The sequence below is a fragment of the Vigna umbellata genome, chromosome 1, assembly GCF_029865625.1.
Source record: "Vigna umbellata cultivar VRB3 chromosome 1, Vumbellata_1.0, whole genome shotgun sequence".
NCBI lineage: Eukaryota > Viridiplantae > Streptophyta > Magnoliopsida > Fabales > Fabaceae > Vigna > Vigna umbellata.
In genome coordinates this window covers 46,033,969-46,045,594 of record NC_142165.1, presented here as the reverse complement: position 1 = coordinate 46,045,594, position 11,626 = coordinate 46,033,969, and the positions used below count along the sequence as shown (strand labels likewise).

Here is an 11,626-nt window from a genome sequence, read left to right as displayed (position 1 = left end):
TGGGATTTTTTGCACCCTTACCTTTTTTTGGTTTATACAGAGAATTTTAATTTTTTACAAATATTTAAATATATCGGCAAAAGTAATTCTTTTGAAATATTACAAAATCTCAAAAATATTTCTGAACATTAAATTTAAGAATTAGTTCTGATTAAATTATTTTCAATCTGTTTCATATTGACAGATGACCATTAAATTTTGAAAAATAATAAATGAATCACTTGACATCACAAAATTAAATGGCTGACTTTAATTATATTTATATTTTTATAATGTGTTAAATAAATTTATAGATACATAAATGGATCATTGTCACCTCTTTAGTTTTTTGGTCGAATTTTTTTTAATAATATATATATATATATAGATATATATATATATAGATATATATATATATATATATATATATATATATATATATTATTGAATTTTTTTTATATATTATATTCATTTGAGTCATTATAAAGATAAATCTGATTTAATATATGTTTTTGTTTAAAAACGTTTAATAGATTTAAAATAATAATAATAAGCCACCATTTCCAATTCCAAATATTAAAAAAATAGATTATAAATTCTACTTACATATCATTTTTGTATCTTACATATTTCTAAGGTGAAATTTTTAACTTATCTTAAATTCTTAACATTTATTTGGTTATAAGTAGTATTTGTTTAATTTTACTTACAGATTCACCACAAGATAGAATTAACCATATAACAAGTATAACTCCACCTTCAACCCACAATAAAATTATTAGTTTGAGTTTCTTTTTTATTATTTATTATTCAAATTTTTCATTTATAGCAACTAAAAATACCCACTAACAATAAGTATTAAAATTGAATGTAATAATTCTTATCTATTGGTAATGAGTTTTACGGTGTATCTCTTAATACCCTAAAATAATCCCAAGAGGATTTAACCGAATTTTGAGCTACGATCGCCTAATCACGACAGGAAGATTAGAACTGAAAAAGAAATATTTGTTTTGAAATGAAGATCACCAAACGAACAAAGCATAACTGTTCCTATCCAGAATCGTCTGAAAACAATTGCCCTCAAATAAATATTAGGCTTTCACACAACAACTGAAGTAGCTGAAGAAGCTCTTCCTTGCCTGTAAGAAAAAAAATACATAAATAAATGTCTGTCATACATATACATGACATTGTTACACTACTAGGAGTGTGGAAAAGACAGTTTGGAACACACTCTTTTTAATTAATCAAAATTATTAAAAGTTACATAATTATTAAAAATTCATCATTAGAAAAAAACTGTGAAACAAACTAAATTTTTATATTTTTAATAAATTTTAATTAATAAAAGAAATATTTTAAAAAATTGTATTAAAAACTGTGATATGCAGCACGTTCTATTAAAACTTCACAACATATATTATGTTTTCTTTTTCTTTTGTACTATATTCTTTTATACATTTTTAATAAGATGGGAAAAATGATAAAATTTAAATAGAGATTATAAAATTGTGATGCAGGAAAACTGATTTAGAATAATATTGCTTAAAATATATATGTTCATTAACAAACTCTTTAATTACATTTTGAGTTATATTATTTGTAATTTATTTTATAGTATAGTATTCTTTCATAAATTGATTAACGCGTCAACTAAGAATGCTATAAAAAAACATTGATAAAAAGAATAAATTACATAGCTTTTAATTCAATAAAATAGAGAGGAAAAACTAAAGCTTAATGACATGACTTAATGTGACACTCATTTTCTCTTATCGCAATTCTTTTTCTTTTTTCCTTTCTCTTTTTCACTTCATTTTCTCTCTCTAAACTTTTGTTTTCAATCTTCATTTTTTTTTTATTTTTTTCATCTCATAGTAGTTATGGAACTAAAGATCAATTCTAAACTTTGTTTTTCTCTCTTTTCATCTTCTTCTTTTTTTTCATTTTTATTATGAGTTTTTAATCAATTTTGGTGAAGTCAATTAAAAAATATTCTCTCAACTTACTTGAGCATATGCTAAAATTGTGTTATCTTTGAATACTTTATTCTAGATCATTAGATTTTAGAAAAGTATTATTATTTGGACTTTAAAAAATTGCTTAGAAGATGAATATTGTAAATAAGGAGAGTTATTTATATTTTTTTTATAGAAGCTTAAGATAAACAATCTATATGTGAAGAGGACATGTCACTTCAATTTTATATAAAGATTGTGGTTAACTGAAAATTTGTTTGAAGGTTTGAAGAAAGTCTTATTAGATTTAATTTTATATGTGATTGTTTAAAATGTTTAAAATTGTATATTCTTATTAATAAGTTGATTTAGTATCAAATTATGCATGTTAAGAATAAACTCTTATTAAATCGAGTTTTGAAAATATTTAGACAAGTAGAGTAAAATTCTATAACTATCCTTATAATATATTATGAATTTGATGTGAGTATAAATATGTAAAGTTTAAGTTAAGGATCTAAGGTTGATTTCAAATAAGTAAAGATGATAACAAATCATGTTTTTTTATTCAACATTTGAATTTTATTGAAGTTGTATTATTAAAATGTTTATGAAAAAATATTTGAAAAATGATTTGATTTTCATGCTAACGTTGAATTTTCTAATACTTTCACTTGAGTAGAGAATTTTCACTCAAGCAAAAATAAAACATAGATTCAAACCAAACTCTCGGTACTATTTTTGCTTGAGCAAAAATAAAGTTAAAAATTGCTCTTAGCCATATTTTCACTCAAGTGAAGGATCTTTTGCTCAAGAAAACATAGGACTGCAAGTAAACCTCTAGATTTGCCTAACTTTCACTTAAGAAAGCCCAATTTTCACTTAAGTGAAAATAGAATAGAGATTCATATCTGATTCTTCATTCCTATTTTTGCTTGGGCCAAAATAGAGTTGAAAATTACTCTTAGCCATATCTTAATTTAAGCAAAAGATTTTTTGCTCATGAAAAAAATAACACTACAACTCAACCTTTAGATTCGCCTAACTTTCGCTCAAGCAGGTACATTTTTGCTAAAACAAACCAATTTTCACTCAAATTAAAAAAAAAAAGTGATTTTCTTCTAGTCTCTTTAATCTATTGACTAGGTATCTTTTTATAAATGCAAAATTGAATACTTTTTTTAATATTTATTTTTTTATTTTTGTAGTTTTGTTTAAATAAATTATATTGTATGATAATGTTTATTAAGATTGATGAACTTGTATGAATTTGGGGTTATAAATCTAGAATGATGTGTTAACCATTGTTTAAGTTGTGTATCAAATATTTACACATATGTTGTAACATAGATTTTCATGTTTAACTGAGTACATGAGTCACATAGACTAAGATATCATGTGGTAAGAAACTTAATGAGGGAATTCTTACATATCGTGACATATATAGATGTGTGGCATGATTTTTAATGAACTTACTATGATAGTTATTCTCGAGTTTACTTGTAAATCCAAGTCTTGTATTGGATATCGTATGTTAGTCTTTGGTAGGACATACATAATACTCGTCTTCCGAAAGATGTTAGTCAATATTTCATTTGTTGAATATCCTTTGATGTATAAATTGGTGTGTGGTCTATACAGATTTTGTGTTAAGACAAGATCGTCTAGTGAGACTAGACTGTCTTATGTAGTTAAATTAAATTATTATTGGTGTCATTGTGACCATTTTCAAGCTTTTTGAATCCTTTGTCATCACGTCACAGTCGTTTGTTCTTTTTCTCACTTACAACTAACGAAATTTATCGATCTTGTTTACAAACTCTAGAACATTAACAAGGCTTATGAGATCCAATTTTACCTTTTTGCAAATGAATATTACATGTCCACTTGGACAGGACCAAATTTCATATCAAACCCTCATATATGAGATAATGCGATTGGAAGACCATTCACGTCTTGATTCCATAACGAAATAGATTAACCAATTCTGAATAAGTCAAAAAATTGTTCTTATTGCAGCATCAAAGGTCATCACAAGAAGCTAATTTGGTTTGCCAATACAAATTCATACTTTTGTATTTCTCATTTTTTTTTCTAATATCAAATTTACTTAAATCCCATCTATATGAGTACTTTCTCTATTCATATTAAAATATTTATTATTATTTTGAATCATATATTATCACATTACAAATATTGTATTTTGCATTTCTTATCATTTTCCTATCCTATTTACTTATCAAACATATTTTTGCTTAAAATAATTCCATATCCACGATATTTAATTACTAATTCTTTTTGGTTTTGATAAGAAAAGTTACAATAAGGTCACTTAAACCCAACATGACTTTTTAAGCCAAAGTCATGTTGCACACACTACAAGAATTAATGAATTTACCCACGGACCATAACCGACAACTTTTGTTCCGTTGATAATTGTTATTTATTCATAGATTTATTGACGACTTGTGACAATGGTCTTTACCGACGAATTCCATAGGTAAATTTTATGACTCATTACCGATAGACAAGATCTGTTGGTAAGCACAAGAGTTAAGTTGATTAAGAATTTGGGAAAAAATAGTTTTCCCTCTTGTTCAAATTTCATTTCACATTTCTTCTTCGCCCAACATTCCCTTTGCATTCCTTGATTCTAAGTGCCAGAGGCCCTCTCCGTTAGCCACCGTCTCTGTCAGCCAGCATCTTTGTCATTCGCTCAGTCTCAATTGCAATCGTAGATCCTCCATTGCAAAGGTTGGTTCAACGCTTCGTTCCCTCATTTAACGTTGGGTTTCATCGATTATCATGGAGGGTTCATCGTGTTGACACTTTCATTGGGAGGCTGGTGCTATGACGTTGGGGGTTCTTGTTCGAGAGTTATTGTTTTAGGTTGTAAGGTTCTTGTTCGAGGATTCTTGCTCGAGTGTGCGTTGTATGTGAGAGGGAACTTGACTAAAGGATCTTGGTGGAGGTTTTCTGTTGTGTTTCTTCCCCTACCGTGGTCTACGGAGGGTGTCGTCATTGTCAGAGGTTGTTGTGAGGTGTTATCGTCAAGGTAAGTTGGTTTGTGATTAAAGTGATAACTGTTGATCCCCTATTCTTGGTAACATGGTGTTAATTCTGAGTAATGGTGAGCCCTATTTTTGCAATTGATCGTGTTGGTGTTAGTGACTATTGTTGGGATTTGCCCGCTTGGTTAAAAATTGGTTGCGAATTGCAATGTTGGTGTTACGTCTTTTTGATGAATTTATCGAAGGATGTATCTATCGATAATTACCAACGACCTATATCCATCGATAATGGTTACCAATAATGATATTATCAACGAATTTTTGATTGTCGATAAGTCATCAAAAGTTGTTGATAAATATTTGTTGTTTTCGAAAAATTATATTCGTGGATAAATTCTACTCTTTTTTTTTCTAGTCACAAACTACTTATAATTTAATGATAAAAAAAATGAAAGTCTTCACCTAAGAACATGACTTCTATTCAATACCAGCTACACTCAAATTATATTTGGTTTACACAATTTATGATTAATAAGTTGTGTTACATAACACTGGTTTTTCCTCCCATTTTATCCACATAGTCTTGCTACATAAGCACAACTTTTAATTTTATTTTCTAAATTAAAAATCGTTATATTATGTGTGAGCACAATTTTTTTCTAAACACATTTTACACCAAAATAACTTCAAGTGCATAAAAAAAATTGGAAGTTGTTCTATCATGACATGATTTCCCTCACAATTTTCAACTCCAATTGAAATTGTGCTGATGGTGCACAACTTCTTCCACTAAAGTCGTTTTCCCATAACACAACATACTGAAAAGCAATAAAAACTTTGAATCTACCTTTTCCGTAATTCCTCTCCAAAATTACACTAATTTTGTAAAAAAAGTCCTTGAAATCTCATTTCTACAGTAAATTAATCCATTTTTTATATAAAATTATTTAAGCAAAAAATATCTTCAAGTACTATATTTTATTTGTTTTAAACAATTAAATTGATCCTTTTTAAGAAAATAAAACAAAGAACTGGGAAGCTTCTGGATAATCTTACATTTGGAGGAACCGTTTGATGGTAGTGAGGTTGGGAGTGCTCACTGTGACCAGTGTTTGCGCTGCTCGAGGTTGAATCATCGAACTCTTCTTCATTACCAAGACTTGCCCTCGAAATGTTTGTCTTGTTCTGCTTCCTAGTTTCCCTTATCTTTGAGAAATCAAGAGAGTAGTCTGGCACTTGGCCCTTCTGATCCCAGTCTCCAAATTGTGGTACTGATAGCCAAGTGCCATTTTTCTACGTTCACAAGATTTACAACAAAGTCAGCTAATAAGAATAATTAACTGTTCATATCAACTTTATGCTTAATAAGCATACCAAAAAAACTGGTACAAATGAAAGAGTTGGATTGTATAGTGAAGAATTTGTCTATTTCTTAGCTTTAGAAAAAAATTTATTATTACTTATACGACTGCAACACTGTCATAATCTTTTTAAAAGAATCAAGGTTCCCTATAGGTTAATAAAAATAAATTTCTCTAAAAACAATTAATTGTAGAGAATCTTCATCCTTTGAAAAAGGAAAAAGCACACACAAAACAATAAAAGAAAATGCAACAGTAAAAGCCAAAAAAAACAACCTGTAACAAACTAGCTACAGGTGATCCGGATCCATTTGAGATTTAAAAATTAAAACGAAACTATTCGTGAAGCTGAACTGGAAAGAGAAGCGAATGACTCACGGTACCCATGCCTCCATTTAAAAATTAGAGAAAACAAGAAAGAATCAAACAAAGCAAAGAAATACAACAATCTTTGCATATGCATGTTGATTCTGGAAACGGTCAAAACATGTAGTTCTTAGATTAAAATCAGAGTTTCGCCTTTTGGCAAAGAAAAAAATTCCAGCATAAACAAGTAAACAATTGTATCTGTACTCAAGATCTTCGTCCTGTGTATGTCTAAATTTAAACCAGACAAAACTAAGTTTCATACAATCACAATCTCAGTTTTTCAGCTTCATACAGTTCAACTCAACCAGCAGCATGCAATTTAATAGCCAGATGCAGTTATTCAGTGAATATTAACATTAGACGCAAACAATACAGAGAAAGAATCCATTCCACTGGAGAAGGATTAGGTTAAGCAACGAAGAAAAATAATAGTTTGGAGAAAGAGAAAAGAAAAACCTCTTTACGACTGTCCATGAGTATGAGTGTTGTTGAGATCTGGAAATGGGCGTGGAAGTAATAGCCGGTGTGTTAAGTCTTTCGTGCACTGCTAATTGGCTAGAATTTGGTGCAACAAGTGTTCTATACGTGTCTGACTTGGTTTCTCTCTGTTCAACGCCGTTCATTATAAAGTGTTACATTTATTGAAATATTATTTCAATAACATTATTTTTAAAAATGATACATTTAAATTGTTGTTCAAAATAATCTTACATTGCTATCACTTCTTCCTCTAATAGTCACAATTAATTAGAACCAACTGTTAAATTAATTCAAAATTACCAAAACAAAGTTATTAAATAAATATTTGACTGCATATTTTATCACTTAACTATCATTATTTTTTGCAAATTTTATCTGGTGATTTTGTCATTAAAGTTTTAAATGTTCGCAAAAATTCACAGGATTTGTTAAATATTTATATAGTGATGACGTGTAATAATAAAATCATCAAAGCATCGTTGTTTTGTTATCATTTCTTAAAAATATTTTTCTTTACTTTATTATTTCTATAGCTAAATTTAACGTATCCACAAATTTAACAAAAAATAAAAATAAAACTTGATGGTAAAATGGATACCGTAAGTTGATTATAAAATTCTTAAAATAAAATATTATTTGTCAGTAAAATCAAAAGTCAAAAACCAGTAAAATTCACACACGTATTTGTTTAGTGGAATTCACGTGTCAAGAGGGGAGCTCGACACTCAGGTGACGAACGCCAGGTGTCAAGCTGAGAGGAGTCAGAAATCAGTTAGTGGGAAACAGGTGTCGACTGAGAAGGGGACGTTTTTTGAGTGGGAAGCAAAACTTGGATTTTCAGAAAAACACTCTACTCTCTGCATGCACCCTCTTTCCAGATTTCTGAAGAATCCCATTTTCTCCTCCTTCTGTCTACCTCCTCTTCATCTTCTCTCTTAGAAAACACTCACTTTCTCTCCTCCGGTCAATATTCCGGCACCATAGAAGCACTTCCGGCGTCCAGAGCTTCCAGATAAACCGTTCGGTTTGTGAAGCTGGGCTGGTAAGTCTTTCTCTTCGCTTTGTCGTTCGTTTTCCTCAACATGCAAACCCAGTTCTGGGTTCGTATGTTGATAAACATTCTTAAAATGAGTAGTTCTGATAGTGTCGGGTTGTCACTTGGTGTAGTTGAATTTGTCAAGCGTTGACGGTAGAAGAACCTGTAGTGGTCAAATTGTATTTCTGCGTCTGGGAACGTTCGGTCACGCTCAGAGGTAAGGGAAGCTTATTTAATTTAATTTGTATGCTGTTGAAATGTTTGAACGTTCGTTTAGTTGATTGAATGATTTTGATGCATGATGACTGATGTGATTAGATTGAATGAACGTTCGTTGAGTTACTAAAATTAAAGTGAAGTATGAGTATTGTGACATTTGACCATATGATATATGATGGTTGCCCTATCTGATGTATGGAAAATAAGAAACTTATATGATATGTATTGTATGAAGTATGAAAGTTGATTATGATATAAATGTATAAAGTTAAGAAACTATATGTTAAGAAATGAGTTTGAAAATAAACAAGTCTGGTATGAAATTTCTCATATAAAAGTGTACGTTCGTTACTGAACGGTCATTGACCGTTCGGTTTCCCTGGTGAACCTAGTTGAAACTGGATTCTTTCATTTGGAGAGAATCCTAGTTGAGGACGAGCGTCCTCGTGTGGTAATACTATTCTTGAGCGTTCGGCTAAGCATAGTTGTGTCTGAGTCTACTGTGATAAACTCAATGTGTGTGTATATATATATATATATATATATATATATATATATATATGTAATTGTATACTAATGTTTTTCGTAAACACCACTTCAATAACATCTTATTATAACTATCAAGCCTTTTGTTAGAAGTTATTAGTGCTCGGTCTTACACCTAGCGCTCGTACTGAGTAGTGCTCGGTTTTACACCAAGCGCTCGTTCTCGTTTCTTACATAATCTATCTTGATGAAAAATAGCGTTCGTCTAACTTAAATAGAATCTTCTTCTCCACCGTGCTCGGTCATTTACTGGCATTCGGATTTCTTGATGTAAAATCAAATAAGTTAAATATTTATAAGCGTTCGGTTTCTTCATGAGAATTCTTCTAAGTATTATTATTGGAATATCTTGAAGTGTATGTATCGATTGGTTCCAGCCTAGAGTCGTAGCCTTTGGTGAGGTCTTTTCAGCGTTCGGTCAGAGTTATCAAGAGTTGGTTCATATAATTGATTCACTTTGTAATGAACGTTCGGTTCATTCGTTCCTTGCTATATCTATTACACTCGGTTTTCTCTCAAACCGACAGTAAACCTCTCGGTCTTATTCTATTATGTAACTAGAGATCTATCTGTCTCGTCTCAAGTGTTCGTCCTCGTTCTGAGTGAGGATTTACGTTCGGTCTGACGTCTTTATAAATTTTTGATCAAATAGGAAATTGAAATGGTTGAAAGTGAAAGATGAAACTAAAATGATTGGTAATAAAGACAAACTTGAGATGATTGATAAAGAATGATGAAAAAAATATGAGATGAATAGAATGTTGTGGATTTGTACGAGCGTTCCAGGGAGGAACGACTCAGGATTGAGAATTAAGATTTGTAAAGTATGACTGTGGTTATGCTAGTGCTGGCAGTTCATCCTGATGTTTCATGAGTACTCGTCCTCACGTAGAGGAGGGTAGGTCATGTGTGGAAACGGCAGGAGGTCCCGTCCTTAGGGGTACTTTGGATGAATAAGATTAACCTCGGGTGGCAGCTGATGAGAGTATTCCAGTTACTACATCACCCGGGTGCATGAACGCCTGTAGCTACACAGATTTCATACAGTCCGGACAGTCAGTCTAGTACTAGGCTTCATATGATAGGTATGATGAAATGTACTTTGTTTTGTTGGATTGTTTGGAATGTATGTTTATGCATGAATTAAATTACATAAGCTTACCCTGCGTTTTCTGTCGTGTCTGGTTTGTATGTCCGTCCTTGTCATTGCAATGATCATCCGTGTGGATGTGAGCAGAAGGAGTCGAGCTGCTGGAAAAGGCGCTGGAAGAAGAAAATTTGGAAGAAATCGAAGTCAAGACCGAAGAGTAGGACGTTCGGTCAATAGTCTAGTTATAGTAAGGTGGATGTCCGCTCACCTTCCCTTTTGTATAAGTATGAATGATCGGTGTCGATATTTTGTAAACCGGTCAGATAGTTTTGGGTAGTGAGGTACGGCTTGAATTTGTAACTCTTTCTGTAAGGCCGTTCAGCCATGAGCGTACGCTCGACTTTAGTGTAAGACTGATTTTGGATTATTATTAATGTAATTATTCTATCATATGGTTTATTGCTGTATTTTTGGGATGTTACATTATTTAAGTGATATATGTGCATTGGAGTTTAATAAAAACAAAAATTACAAAAAAAGTACAATTTAATTAATATAAAGTAGTTGAAAAAATGTATTAAAATAGCATACTACAATATTTTATTACTCTTGGTAGGCATTTCTAGTTCTTTTGTTATTTATTATCTTTGACCCGAAGAATGAATTTCAATATTTCAATTTTCAAATATGTGATATCTGTTACTAATAATTTAATAAACAATTGATCAGTCTATGTCTTTGATTCAAATCATCATATTTTATTATTAAATGGGATTTAATTCTTTTGATGAACAAATTTATTTTTTATTTATTCTTTTGTTCAACAGTTAATAAATAGAAACGTCACTCTCGTCCAACATGCTATTGGACTTTTGACTCTCTGTTTAAGATTTGAGTTTGACTTTGATGTTAAATCTTCAATTCATTATATATTCTCTTTTGAGTAGTTTTTTTTTTTATTTTCTTTCTCCTTTAAACAATAATTATCACGGACAATAAACTATTTTAAAAAAAAACTAATATTATTTGTTGATGAAATATAATTTGTTACACGAGTTTGCATGTCATTCTTTTGAAACTCTTTTTAGTTCGTAATATCATACATTGTATGTTAATTAGGTCAAATTGTCCCTTTAATCACATCACTAGAAGAGAAACTGAGAATGAAAAAAAAAATATGGAAAAGAAGATAAAGAAAAGACTAATTATATATACTTTTACATTTTTATTCGTGATTTTAACTTTTCTTTTATTTTTTTCTCATATTTTAGATCATTCATAATTTTAATTCAATGATCAATTTTGCCTGTTTTTATTTATTTGTTGATATAATTTAACTTTAAACTAACATACATTAAAAAAACAAATATGATCTTTCAAAAATGTTAAAAGTGAATTTTTGACGGATTAAAATTCATCAGTAATATTTAATGACAAAATTTTATGTATGTTGATAATTATTGAAGAAAAAATTCGATGATAAATTTGTTGGTAAATATAGTAATTTGGTTCATGTTTTTCGTCATTTCTTACTTTTAGCATTCTCAATCCAGAAAAACTAACACATTACAACA

At 30.0% G+C, this 11,626-nt stretch overlaps 1 protein-coding gene across 1 annotated transcript; it reads right to left on the bottom strand.

Annotated features, from left to right (window-relative positions):
- Positions 1–818: 818 nt before the first annotated feature.
- Positions 819–7,281, bottom strand: LOC124826283 (uncharacterized). The gene is made up of 3 exons (XM_047299072.2): positions 7,138–7,281; positions 6,008–6,244; positions 819–1,121 (listed from the first exon to the last, which is right to left on the bottom strand). Exons 1-3 carry the CDS (start codon positions 7,153–7,155, stop codon positions 1,074–1,076), a joined length of 303 nt encoding a protein of 100 aa, XP_047155028.1. The 5' UTR covers positions 7,156–7,281; the 3' UTR covers positions 819–1,073.
- Between the last annotated feature and the right edge of the window lie 4,345 nt (positions 7,282–11,626).

What these genes read in the sequence shown, in the direction of transcription:
- LOC124826283 (XM_047299072.2), bottom strand. An exon ending in ATCAAACGGTTCCTCCAAAT is followed by an intron (nt 1,122 to 6,007) that starts GTAAGATTATCC and finishes TTTTTCTTACAG; the next exon opens with GCAAGGAAGAGCTTCTTCAG.